We start from the raw sequence: 14,982 nt of genomic DNA, 5'->3' as shown, positions 1-14,982 counted from the left end.
AAATTCTAAATAAAGGGCATAAAGGTGAACAAAAAAGATGTTGAGATAATATTCCTTAAGATGAATATTCCTTAAGGGAATTGCAAAATGTAGAAACCAAAAATCATCAGTAGCAGGCACTATTGAGCCCTACCCATCCCAGATTCAGCATATTTTGTTGATGAAGGAAAATGAAGATTTTCCATACTCCTTGGCATATTAACAATGTAAAGAAGTAAAAATGGCAATTTTAATTGGATCTTGATTTTCAGGGACATCCATTGGGTGGGAGCAGGAGTAGGTTTAGGGACGCAGTGGCTCAGTGGGTTAGGACACTGAGCTTGTCGATCAGAAGGTTGGCAGTTTGGCTGGTCGAATCCCGAGTGCCACGTAACAGAGTGAGTGCCTGTTACTCGTCCCAGCTTCTGCCAACCTAACAGTTCGAAAGCACGTAAAAATGCAAGTAGAAAAATAGGGACCACTATGGTGGGAAGGTAACAGCGTTCCGTGCGCCTTTGGTGTCTAGTCATGCCGGCCAAATGAGCACAGAGACGTCCTCAGACAAGCGCTGGCTCTTCAGCTTTGAAACGGAGATGAGCAGCGGCCCCTAGAGTTGGAAACGACTAGCACGCATGTGTGGGGGAACCTTTACCTTTTACCTTTAGGAGTAGGTTTAAAACTGAAGATAGTTGTGATCATGTGAAACCATTTCTCTTTTTACAATGCATTGCATACTGAAGTAGGTAAAAAGGAAGAGCATAGATCACATAATCATAGACACCATCTTGACTTTATTCCCTACAAATGTTCCTTCTGAGTTTCTTCTAATTATCAGGACTAATAATACACTATAGTTCTCCTGCTATTGATAGCAGAAAAAGTCAGTTTCTGTTTCCCTGAAAAACAGCGCGGGAAAATTTCAGGGGTTCTTAGGCAACAGTGTACTAACTTCCTGTCCATCTACAGAATCTTCAACTGCATCAACTGCCTTATAGGAACAGAGTAAGTCCTTGCATGCTTGAACAATATAATTAAGACCAAAGCCTATAGCCACAATATTAAAAAAATGTTGTGTGTGCACTTGTTTTTAACAGTGCCTTATGATTTTTTGAAGAATGCTTCAGTGATTATGGGGCTATATTCTCAGACAGATTACAAAAACAATCACCATCTGTCTACTGGCAACCCAAAATACATAATTTGGTCATAATTCTTTCACTGAATTACTAGTACTGGAAAGCTGATATAATTGCCAATTCCTACATCTGCATCATCTTATGAATAGCATTACAAGCAATATTCAGCTTTTTCATTACTTCACCGAATTTATATCTGAAGAAATAATGCCCATCAGTCATTAAAGCAGAATATGCTCAGGATTTATCTTTAAATAAATGTAATTTATTTAACCAGGTTTCAGCTATGGAAAATAATCTAAAATATGAAATAAAATCCATAGAAGAATGGTCAGGATTTGCTTATGTTTGTGTTTCCAAAGAATTGGAAAACATAGTCTTGCTTTCATTACTTTTTTCATAGCAAATAATCTTCTATTAAGGTTGGAATAACATGTTAACTAGACCAATAATAGCTGTTGTTAACCTTCTCTGTAAAAAAGAACAAATGGATGAACCAGAATCCTAGGTAAGTAATAAAATAGGTAAAGGTAAAGGTTCCCCCGCACATGTGTGCTAGTCGTTTCCAACTCTAGGGGCTGGTGCTCATCTCCGTTTCAAAGCCAAAGAGCCAGCGTTTCTTCGAGGACGTCTCCATGGTCATGTGGCTGGCATGACTAAATGCCAAAGGCACATGGAACCCTGTTACCTTCCCACCATGGTGGTCCCTATTTTTCTGCTTGCATTTTTACGTGCTTTCGAACTGTTAGGTTGGCAGAAGCTGGGACGAGTAACAGGTGCTCACTCTGCTACACGGAACTCAGGATTTGACCTGCCAAACTGCCGATCTTCTGATCGAGAAGCTCAGTGTCTTAACCCACTGAGCTACTGCATCCCTAGTAATAAAATAGATCAAAGCAAATACCATGACTCAAAATGGAAGCAATATTTTTTTTAAAAAAATATTCCTAATATTTATGGAGCTATTGTTGTAAAAAGTATAAGCCCAAAGTTACTTAAGTTTATATTGTCACATATTAAATACAGTAACATATCTACTACATTCATAATACTGCACTTGCAATATAATAATAGCTTATAATACATAGGCAAAGGAAGCAAGTTGACTGATGCAATTATTGCACTTCCATTTAAAGCTACATAGATCTGAGTTTATAAAACCTACTCAAATATTCTAGGACAGGGGTATCAAACTGCTGGCCCGCAGGTCAGATGTGTCATGGCGAAACCACACCCACCCCATTGCTGGCAATGGAAAAAAAGTTGCAATATGTTGCGACACATCATGTGACGTTGCAAGTTTCACACCCCTGTTCTAGGAAGATAGTGCTGCATTGGAAGAGGTCATAATATTATTGTGTAGATGTTGGAACTCACGAAGTTATTATATTTTGTCTCCTAATGCTCAAAGAGAATACAACATTATTGATTAATCTAATCATCTTCCACACTTTCATTTGAATTTGTGGAAAACATCTATAAGTTTCAAGTAGTATTTCCTGACACATTTCAATATTAGATATTTACATTGGATAAAACCAATGTTTTTAACAGCAAACATTGACTAAAACACGAAATATATACATAAACATGTACAAACACAAAAACATAATTTCAGCTAGTCTAATCACATATGGAATAGTACAACTAGCAAGACTGAATTTACTTATACAAAATACAAGGTGAAACAAGATAAAAACCTTACGTATTAGAGAATTCTTTGTTTCAGCCAGCTGCTGCCAGCCAGTCTGTCTGTCTTTCAATGTCTCAGAAAGTTGAGTATGAAAATCTAAATGAAACAAAATAAACACAATTTAGCACTCTCTTCATTAGATTTCATTGTCAAGAACATATTTTTAGTATACCCAGCAGTATTTCTCTCGAGTCACCCCCCAGCCAAACATTTGATGTGATTACAATTAAGTTGGGATACCACTTCTTTCCAAGACAAAGTCATCATCAGTAAATAAAGGGGACATGTAAATACTGATTTCTGTTGCCCACAGGTAAAAATTAGCCTGTGCATCTGATCTGCACATCAGGTAGATTAACAGCAGTCTCCAATTTACTGTCATTGTCATAAGTCATTTCTCCAGGAGAATTTTGCCAAATTCATTTCCAGGGACGTTTAACAAGCTAATCTCCATATAGGGGTGTTTTGTTTTTTGGTGTGTTTTTTTTTTTGCATTCACTTTTGTTACTTTTTCCTTTTTACAGGAAAACGCTAATTCATTCCTCCAAATGTTAAGCACAGATGCATTGTTCATACACACATTAAATAAAACACACCATCATGGAAACCAAGAGTTTGTGTGTATGTGTGTGTGTGTGCGTGTGTGTGTGTATACACATACATACATACATGCATGGTCCGTTTTGTTGTAGAATTTATTATTTTGTTTTATTTTCATGATTTTTTTTCCTTAATTGCTAACATTAATATTATTTGATTTATTTTTTACTCTTTGGCACATCACTGTAATTTCCAATTAGAATTTTAAAACAATATTTTCAAAATTTTGTCACTTTCATTTTCATCCCAATCCATCTATTCATGTTTTAAGCATTTTATTCATTGTACTGAAGGCTTGTTGTTTAACCTCTTCATTACTTTTTTATTATTTCCAACTTACTTTTAATTTGTCATCTCTTTTAATCTTAACTGTTCATTGTTCTCCTCTTCATTTTTATTTTGTTTCCCTTTTATGCTTTTTCTTCTTTATTTTGTGTTTCTTTGTAATTTTTCCTTACTTTTTTACTTTAGCTTCATTGTTTTCTTGTTTTTTTTTCCTTTTTTAAAAAGGTTGCTAAATAGTTTGTGACTAAATGATTGTAAATGGAGACCAAAGCAGCTTATTAGGATATCACCTCTCATTTTAAATTGATTACAACCTTGTAGGGTAGGCTGGGCTGAGAGACAGTGGTTGTTTGAGTCATCCATTGGGTTTCATGTGCAGATTAAGCCTTGAATCCAGGAACCTCAGGAGTCTGTTCAATGCTCTAACCACTAATACATATTAGTTTAGCTGATTTACCCTCTTGAATGAAGAATCCTAATGGCTGAGTTCTTATCACTGGAAATGAAAAGGCTTAACTAAAAATAAAATAATAGCTTGGTTTTTGTATGTGCAGAACATCAATATACTGACTAAAAAAAGATACAAATACTGTATATCCCAAAATGTTCTAATCATGGTCTGTCAGTTTCTAGGACTTATTCAAAGTTGAAATGGCCAAGGCAGGGAATATAAAGTAGATTTGGGAAACAAAAGCATAAAAAAGGACGAAGAGGAAGAAAAGTAGGTGGGAACAAAAAAAATCAAAAGAAATAGAGGTAGTCCTCAATTTACGACCACAATTGAAGTGATATTTATGTTGCTAAGTGGGACTTTGTAAGTGGGGGATTACCTGAATTTATTCTTCCTTCCCCTCCCTTTTCTCTTCTGGACAAACCCTGTCTCTCAAATGCTTAAACAGAATTAGAGTTCAAATCAGAAGATGCAATTGTTGAATTAATTGAAATAAAGCAACAGAGCTTTTTTATATTGATTCACATGTAACATTTTATTTTTTGTTATGTCTATAGAAGATAGATAGATAGATAGATAGATAGATAGATAGATAGATAGATAGATAGATAGATAGATAGATAGATAGATAGATGATAGGTATTTTTAATGTGTGCACAATGGCACACATTAAAAATGAAATTTAGTTGCTTGCTCCCAAAGTGTACACATACATGACACACATTTAAACATACTTTATCCAACATATGTATAGACCTACACCCTTACAGATAAGTAACATATAAATATTATTCACTGTCCATCTTGAATACAAAATGGAAGGAGGAAGCTTTAGAGTTCATATCTGCAAGTTATGCTACCATTAGGGATGCCTTATAAGGCTCTGCATTAGCTGATATCAAAACCAAGAGTGATTGTCATTTTCAAGTGCTCAGGTCCAGCAATAAACTGTTGAGAGGTTGGTTTGTTTATTTTCTTTGTCTGATGAAGCTTGTTCTTGCTTTTAAAGGCTCAGAGAATATGCTGCAGGTTTTCAAGAAGTCATGAATAATATTTAGGAATAAGTAGTCAAGAACTATTAAGAAGTACTGAGAAATAGGTGATTTTGCATTTATGCTGAAAATCCAACATTAAAAACAGTTGATTTTATCATAAGCAAAAGCCAGGAATTCATAAAGTTTTTAAACTCATTAATAACTATTACCAAATTTATTTTAAAAAGTTAAAATTTATTTTAAATACAAGTGAATGAGGTGCCATTCAGCATTATGATAGTAGATTCTGACTGGATAGAACGTTCCAATCTGGTCTGGAAAGAGCTATTACCACTACGGAGTATAATTAGGAAGAGTAGGTTTGAGCTGATGGATACAGCTAGAGTTTTCTGTTTCTGCTTCTGCAAAGCATGAATACAGTGTATATTTAATATTCATCAATCATGTAAATTAATACTAACCTATTTCATCAATTACAGTTTATTTTAACATACTTTCTTTCTTTAAATAGTATTATTTATTCTGGTATTTATTTAAAACTTTATCTTGATCTCATTTGTGAATCATTACTAGGCAGAATAATTTATAACACTTTTCTTTTTTTAAAAAAAAACATGCTTTTTAAAAATGTAAAAGAATTTCAACTAACTATTTCTATGGTACTAAACATGCATTTAGTTGAAATACAAAAGCCGAATGAAATTAATGGTACAAATCAGCTCTGCATAAATTATTTGTGCCAAAATTGAGCTCGCGGTTCTTTAAATTGATTCTTCCCCTATTCCATTTTCTGTTTTATTATCAATGTAGTTGGGAATTACTTTCAAATTTCTCTTGGTGATAATTTGGAGTTTACTTTGATGTTTAAGTGGTAGAAAGGGTTATAGATTTATTGTTTTCTGGGGCACATCTTTCTTTCACTCTGAAGGCACTCTGGCTGTCCACATTTCACTATCCAAAAAGATTCAGTGAAGAAATGGCCTTACAATTTCTTGGAATCTCACATGGAAAGTCAAGGAGGCTATTGGAGACAGAGTTGAACAATGAAAGTCAAAATATTCACACAGATATTACAGAAGAATCCAGAAGTCACTACTTTGAAAGTGGAGGGAGTGACTTGGTAATCAAAGTTCCAGCCTTCTTCAGTATGTGTCACATATATTAAAAGGTAAAGGTTCCCCCGCACATGCGTGCTAGTCGTTTCCAACTCTAGGGGGCGGTGCTCATCTCCGTTTCAAAGCCAAAGAGCCAGTGCTTGTCCGAGGACGTCTCCATGATCCTGTGGCCAGCATGACTAGATGCCAAAGGCACACAGAACGCTGTTACCTTCCCACCGTAGTGGTCCCTATTTTTCTACTTGTATTTTTACGTGCTTTCAAACTGCTAGGTTGGCAGAAGCTGGGATGAGTAACAGGTGCTCACTCTGTTACATATATTACATGTATATAAAAAGAGGTGAGGCTTCAGTTGTGCACTCACATTCACTATCTTTGAAACTAATGACTGTCACTGCAGAGGCCCTGAACCTTTGTCATTTAGTACTTTTTACTTTAAAAAAAATGCAAGAACACCATACCTTTCCCATGAGTATAATCACACTGAATTGATTGAATTGACTGGGTGCTATCTAACAAAATGAAATTCAATGGTGAAAAAAGTAAGGTTCTACATTTAGGCAAGAAAAACCAAAAGTACAGGTATAGTATAGGGGGTACCTTGCTCAACAGTAGTAACTGTGAGAGGGATCTTGGAGTCCTAGTGGACAATCTCTTAAATATGAGCCAGCAGTGTGCTGCAGCTGCCAAAAAAGCCAACACAGTGCTAGGCTGCATTAACAGAGGGATAGAATCAAGATCATGTGAAGTATTAATACCACTTTACAATGCCTTGGTAAGGCCACACTTGGAATACTGCATCCAGTTTTGGTCACCACAATGTAAAAAAGATGTCGAGACTCTGGAAAGAGTACAGAGAAAAACAACAAAGATGATTAGAGGTCTGGAGGCTAAAACATATAAGGAATGATTGCTGGAATTGGGTATGTGTAGTTTAATGAAGAGAAGGACTAGGGGTGACATGATAGCAGTGTTCCAATATCTCAGGGGCTGCCACAAAGAACAGGGAGTCAAGCTATTCTCCAAAGTGCCCGAAGGCAGGACAAGAAGCAACAGATGGAAACTAATCAAGGAGAGAAGCAGCCTAGAACTAAGGAGAAACTTCCTAACAGTTGGAACAATTAACCAGTGGAACAACCTGTCTCCAGAAGCTGTGAATACTCCAACACTGGAAGTTTTTAAGAAGAGACTAGATAGTCATTTGTCTGAAATGGTATAGGGTTTCCTGCCTGAGCAGGGGGCTGGACTAGATGATCTCCAAGGTCCCTTCCAACTTTACCATTAAGATTATGATTATGAATTGGAATGTGTAGGGGAAAAAAATCAGACTAATTTTTCTGTACAGCTTTTGTTTAAATAATCTGGATAGTGTAATGTTGTAAAACAAAACTGGTAACTTTGGGATGATTAAAAAGAATCAAAGACTGACTAATACTAGTCAAAATACCTAATAGGATGCAAGCTATATTTACTAAACTTATTCCAACAGAAAAGAATATATGTAGCTCAGCACTGAATGGTGCAGTCCTTAGTGCTTCCTGAGATGGCTATTATTAGTATAGATTATTAAATATAGCTTCTTGCATTGTACTAAATAAAATGAACTATCCATCTATAGTTAGCTCACTCTAACACAAGTAGACTTTCTATCTTTATTGAACATTGGGCAAAAGTAGTTGTTATTTCACATTTGATATTAGTCCATCTCACTTGTCCTATCTTTATTTTCTCCCTTTCTCCATTCATACAAACTAATATTTACAAAAGCCCCAAATATATCTTTCAGTTGAATCAATTCATACAATCTTTAGAAAAAAGGGAATTTCAAAAACAAAACAAAACAAGAAAGTAATATAATGTCCAAAGAGAGAGAAACCTGAATGGCTCATTTTTCACATTTGCCTTCCATCACTGTCAAAGGAAAAGTTGATTTTATCTATCTGGTGCTGTAGATGAATATATGTCTTACTGATGTAGTAGTGATGGCTATTACAGCGTTATAGAACTTGTCTCTAAGCTTTTATGTTGGCACAGAATCCTTATTCAATACTGATCTAAATCATGTAGAATTTATGGACCCAATCTACCTAACATTAAACATTTTTTTTCTGAGAAGAATGTTAATTCATAAATGAATATGTCACAAAATGTGAGAAGTACACAATTGTAACAATAAGTCCAATCAACTTTAAAATAAAACAATCCATGATTAAAAATATTATGGTTTTCCTTCCCTTCTCTCTTTATATATTTAGAGATTTCTTTTCTAGGCTTTCAAACCTCCATTGACCAAATCGGTGGATGACTGCTTAGTGTTAATGATTGATAATTTCTATACCAGAAGAGAAAGAGTAGAATTCTCCCTCACTTTGACTAATTGCTCAGATACCGAAAACATGATAAAGACATCAAAGACTTTGGAGGTCTTCTAGTTCATTCTACTGCCCAGAAGACTAATCTATAGACCATCCCAGAGAAATGGGTATCCAAACCCTGCAGTTATATTTGTCTCAATAACTTTCTAAATCTCAGTGGTAAATAATCCAGGAAGTTTTTAATCTGAAGATTGGTGAAATAATACATTTAAATAGGCAGCTACAGACGTTTCTCAATAATTCAGGTCTGAAGTGATTCTATTAAAAAATAAGTCTCAGGGTATAGTCAGGAAGTTGTTAGTGGATATAAACAACATATGGCATACTTGCACATGTACACACAGAGAGACACACACATTTGCTTGAAAGCTTTAAGTTAGAAAGCTGTATGAAACTAAAAGTACAAATGAATTTTTAGAAGCTATCTAGCTAACATCCTTTTTCTGAGCATTCTCTGAGTACATCTTCAGGAGACAAGTAATGAACAGTATGAAAATGGAAATGCCACTTATATGCTATAGAAAAATAACACCGTCAAAATATTTTTAAACAGCAAGAACGTTGAATCTAAGTAATTGGCTGCTTCTGTTCAATGGAGAATTTAAATTTATCATTTTATTTCTCCCTCCTCAGTTCATAATAAGCATAAATAACATTTTATCACTGATGCTGATTTCTTGGGGTTTATCAACATTTGGGTTATGAAAAATATCAAATTAAAAGTATTGAAATTTTCAGTTGTAAAGCTTATGATTGGGGAATATTAAATAAACATATTAAATATCTTGATCCCATAATGTGAAGCAAATAATCAAAAGACTGCCTGATTTGCCTGAAGAGAAAATGCTGTTCTGAAGTTTGTCCTAAGACAGGGAATTGGTAAAATTCACGGCTAGTCTAGCCATCAGTATGGCTTGTTAGTGTATTAAGAATCCTGGATTTTCTTCCCACAATCATAAATATCTCAATCATTTTTTTCTCCCATTCTGTCACTGCTGTCTCAGCATGAATGGCATAATTTTAAATTAATATCCTCCTCTCTCTCTCTCTCTCTCTCTCTCTCTCTCTCTCTCTCTCTCTCTCTCTCTCTCTCTCTCTCTCTCTGTGTGTGTGTGTGTGTGTGTGTGTGTGTGTGTGTGTAAAACATTTATTCTGTAATGTAGATTACTGAGTTTTCATTGCTTCTGGATAATAATAATAACAACAACAACAACAATGTTGGAAGGGAGCTTGGAGGTCATCTAGTCCAACCCCCTGCTCTGGCAGGAAACCCTATACCATTTCAGACAAATGGCTTTCCAGTCTCTTCTTAAAAACTACCAATGTTGGAGCATTCACCACTTTTGGAGGCAGGTTGTTCCACTGGTTAATTGTTATAACTGTCAGGAAGTTTCTCCTTAATTCTAGGTTGCTTCTCTCCTTGACTAGTTTCCATCTGTTGCTTCTTGTCCTGCCTTCAGATGCTTTGGAGAATAGGTTGACTCCCTCTTCTTTGTGGCAGCCCCTGAGATATTGGAACACTATCATGTCACCCCTCGCCCTTCTCTTCATTAAACTACACATACCCAATTCCAGTAATTGTTCCTTATATGTTTTCGCCTCCAGGCCCCTAATCATCTTTGTTGCTCTTCTCTGTACCCTTTCTAGAGCAGGGGTGTCAAACTCAATTTCATTGAGGGCTGCATCAGCACTGCGGTTGCCCTCAGGGGGGCCTGGGTGGGCGTGGCCAGGGTGGGTGTGGCCTGCTGGGTGGGCGTGGCCAGCTCTACATCGTTGGCATCAAGGGTGCCTATGGGGGCCTGGGCAGGAGTGGGACAGATCTGAGGGTCTCTGGCAGAAGGAGGGTCTCTGGGCCAGGGCCAAGGCAGTGGGGGCCGTTCCCTCACTGTTTCCAGGATGGCTTCGTGGGCCACATGAAACCACTTTGCGGGCCGGATCTGGCCCCCGGGCCTTGTGTTTGACATGTCTGTTCTAGAGTCTCAACATCTTTTTTTACATTGTGGTGACCAAAACTGGATGCAGTATTCCAAGTGTGGCCTTACCCAGGCATTGTAAAGTGGTACTAATACTTCATGTGATCTTGATTTTATCCCTCTGTTAATTCAGCCTAACACTGTGTTGGCTTTTTTGGCAGCTGCAGCACACTGCTGGTTCATATCTAAGTGATTGGATTATACTATTGTAAATATAAATCATTGGATTCTATATTATATTTTCATTTATGTGAAAGCAAAGAAAGTGAGAGAGAAAATTTTAAGTCCTTTGGTAATTTTATATCCTGTAGGCAAAGCTATTCTTCAAAAGTATGGCACTTGCCCATGATTTATCAGAATAAAACAAAAAGAAAAACATAAACATAATTGATTGTGGTTTTTTTTTACAATTTTACATACAGTATATACTAATGAAAAGAAACAAAGGTTGATAGACAAGATGGTAGCACTCAATGTAGAACATGCAAATGTAATAAAGACTTAATAAAACCAATTATTGAACTGAAAACAGCAGGAGGTATAAATGTGTTACAATTATACCTGCAATTTTTCACTTTTACATCTAGGGGGATTAGTATTAGCTTTGTAATCTATAATGTATATTTATTTTAGTTAATTTGTGGTCAGAGACCAAAAGTAGTAAAAATTAGCAATGCAAACTAATAAATAAGGTGTGGAAACAATACATATCAAAAAAATTGGAAATGATGACAAAAATTTAAAATTATGAATCTTCTAGGCATGACATAAAGAACCAAACCATTCAAGCCTGAACACAAGTCAGATTGAGATCCTTCTGACCTATAAGGTGCTATTATAAAGCCTTACTGGAGGAAGACCAAAGAAAACTATTAAACCATTTTCTTAAAACTGACTGTGACCAGATTTGCAATTGTGGCAAATATCTGTAGCTCGGTAATACGATAAGGGTGAAGTTTCATTCTCCGAGTTTGTGGGTTGGTTTCTGAACATTACCAGCTTAGGTAACATCTTGAGTGGAGTTTATTGTGACTAGATTGTTCCTTTTGCTTAACAAGGCATATTTCAGGTTCCTTCATTTTGGGAAGTGAAGAGGCAGGTTTCCACAAGCAATAGTTCTCTGTAACTCACTCAGTTAGTTCCCACTAGTTGATGTAATGGAATGTGTGGGTTCCCTTGGGGAATGAGGGAAAGATGCTGCCTAGGAAATATTATGAGACAAGAGAAGCAGGAGCCCCCAATGACTTAACGTTTAAATAAAGAAATCTTAGGAAGGACTGGCCTTAATTGATCAAGCAGTTAAAACTGGCAGAAGGAAGTAGGTGCCTTCAGACTTGAAAAATTCTGTTAATGCAACCTTACAATAAAGTACAATCATCTAATCTAATCCTGATTCCTTTCAGGTTTATACAGGACAGCTAACAGTCTTTTAAAAAGTGGTTAAAATGTCACTTTCTTCACAGGTCTTCGGTGATTGACGTATGATTTACTTCCTATTTTGACTAACTTTGATGTTTTTCCAGAGTTGTGTTGATGCTTGCACTGTTAATGTTTTTTTTTTATATATTTGTGAACTATCCAGAATGTGTAATCATGGGAGTATAAAATACTGGAATACTGGAAGAAAATAAACGCACAAACTTGCCATCATTCAGCAGCAATCTGCTTTGCCTGAACACGATTCAGGTTATTGCGATCCTGCATCGGACTTACTGCAGTTATACTATTGTGTTAGATTCAGCTATCCTGAATTAAAAATCAAATTTGGAGACTGAGAAAAGGTTGCTTAGTTAAAACTAAGATTGTTGGGTTTTTTTGGGGGGGGCTGATATGTGCCTTTTGACATCTATATTTTAAGATGGTCAATTACATTATTCTGATCAATAATGCGGATGGCCCCTAGCCTTCCGTCCTTCCGCCGTGACCTGAAGACCTGGTTATTCCAACAAGCGGGTCTGGACTGACTACATTTTTTAATTAGTCTTTTTACTGGGTTAAATTCTCTTGTATTTTGCATTTATTGTTTAATTCTCTTTTAATTTTTTTTTACTCTATGTTTTTTAATTTGTATTGTTGTGAGCCACCCAGAGTCCTCAGGGAGAAGGGCGGCATATAAATTTAATAAAATAAAATCAAATCAAATAATAGATCACAAGCTGCTTCACCTTATGAAAACACAAATGAATTTTAAATATATAAGAAAAAAATAAAGTGTGTAATAAAATAATCTTGCTAAATTATAGAATGTTTTGCACAAATATGAAGGCTGGTTGTTGAATGTAGTAGGAGTGGTATATGATGGAAATAAAGCATATGTGAAAATAAAAGATATGCTTAGCAAACAGTTTAAGACTGAAAGGAATAGGACAAGGATGTGTAACAAACCTTGGTTATTTAATGAAGAGATCATATTTGTTTTTTGTTTTTTTTTAGTTACAATGTTTTATGTATGTGATTTAGTATAAAAGTTTGTGGCATGGGTTTTATGCTGATATCATAAAGTAAAATAAGTTATGAGATTGTTTCTGATAACATTGAAAGTAGATTGGTCAGGAACATCAATATTCATATATTTTTGTATGCAGATGATGCTCTGTTGCTGTCAGAGAACCAAATTATGAATGTTAAATAGATTGTATAATGTAAGGAGGAGTATGGATCTGAAAATCAACGTATCAAAGTCTAGAGTAGTTGGGTTTGACAGAAAATGAAGTAAGTGAATGCAACTTACAAATTAATTGGAAAGAATCTAAAGCAAATAAATCATTATTTTTACCTTGACATAATGTTTAATTAATATGCAGAAGCGGAGACATTTTAAGTCAAAGATACATTGGAAAAAAGCATTGAGTAGCTTGTGATCTATTTAGAGGAATGAATATTTGTTGATGGAGGTGAAAATGACTATACAAAACAGGTTGTTTCTGTCCAATTTGATATGTGGACATAAGAGTTGGATACATCAGCAGAAGTATAAATGTATATTATGATATTTTTTTCTTTGTGAGGCAGAGAATGTACAGAAAAAACATGGAAAAAAGGGTCAGAAAGGAATGAATTGGTGGTGCTGAAAAAAAACTGGTTTGGTCATGTAGAGAAAGTAAATGAAGACTGACTCACAAAAGAAATATGCAATATAATGAAGGAGTGAATGGGTCAAAAGAAAGGGGAAGACCAGGGAAGTCATGATGAGATGAAATTGTTGATGTCATCAAAAAGAGAGAGAATCGAGAAGTTTAAAGAACAAAAAGCAGTATAGGATGTAGCAGCTTGTAGGAATAAAAGGAGGCATAGTAGTTAGAATACAGTATTGCAGGCTAACTCTACTGTCTGTCATAAGTTCTATCCTGACCTGCTCAAGGTTGACTCAGACTTCTACCCTTCCAAGGTCAGTAAAATGAGAACCCAGATTGTTGGGGGCAATATGCTGACTCTGAAAACCATTCAGCAAGCTCTCTAAAGCACTATGAAGTGATATATAAGTCTAAAAGCTATTGCTATAAGGAAAATACATAATGATGACATTGATGTAAACTAGCACTAGCTACATATCTTTTTCTTATGCCATATTTTAAGTTTTATTTGCTTCTATATATCTCTATTTTCTGTGTCTCATATACCATGGAACAGTTTGAGGTAAAACTGAATAGATGATTTTATGCACGTAACCATATATATTATTTTGATGTCCTTAAAGGAATAATGGATTAAAAATGTTAATACTGATGCTACTCTCAAATGTATTAATTGCAGGCCTATGCAAAATCATTGAGAAAATATTTTTTTCTTGCAGCCATAAAGCAGCCAGGGATGTTTGAAGATGGGATGTAGATGCTTCAACACTCTCCTCAAGGTGGAGCCTTCAAGGATACATAGACACATGGAGAAGACTTCAAGAGGACCTTGAGGCACTTCTGATAGAAGAAGTGTTTAACGAAACAAATTGCATATTCTAAGTATTTAGAAATATTAGTTGCACTAAATTATACTAAATGACATTTGCAAAATATTCAAATGTTTCATCATCCAACAGCTCCTTCTCAAAGAATGCATTTTTTTCTATGTCCTCTGTCCTTATCTATTCATGAACAAAAGAGAAGCGCTATATCCTAAATTAAATTGCAAGTTATAAATTGTTTTCTCACCTGCCAACTTTAAAATTGTTGACAATAATTGTAATATTCCAGTCTAACTCAAAATTGATCCTAATTGTAGTAGAGTGCTCTTGATAAATTTAAATACCAGTTATAACAATGCTCAAAATATATCAGTGTTTCATTAATACCGCAAACATAATATGTTGAATCATGGGGAATCTAGATGCAAATTCCTCTCTTTTGTAACGATAACTAAACCCCAAATTCTCATTTATGTACAGTT

General features: G+C 35.4%; 1 protein-coding gene across 5 annotated transcripts in view; it reads right to left on the bottom strand.

The window, feature by feature from the left end:
- TENM2 (teneurin transmembrane protein 2) overlaps positions 1-14,982 on the bottom strand; it is a gene marked incomplete at its 5' end in the record, with an annotated part of 970,964 nt that overhangs the window by 624,550 nt on the left and 331,432 nt on the right. Inside the window, one exon of one of the 5 annotated variants that reach the window (XM_081316730.1) lies at positions 2,821-2,904. The exons of the other annotated variants lie outside the window; for them this stretch is intronic. Coding sequence (XP_081172856.1) covers positions 2,821-2,904 — 84 coding nt within the window. The remainder of the gene's footprint in view (positions 1-2,820; positions 2,905-14,982) is intronic. 5 annotated transcript variants of the gene reach the window in all.

The sequence above is a fragment of the Vipera berus genome (genome assembly GCF_964194415.1).
Source record: "Vipera berus genome assembly, chromosome: 2".
Lineage (NCBI taxonomy): Eukaryota > Metazoa > Chordata > Lepidosauria > Squamata > Viperidae > Vipera > Vipera berus.
The sequence above is the reverse complement of the archived record's forward strand: the minus strand, read 5'-3'. Positions and strand labels throughout refer to the sequence as shown.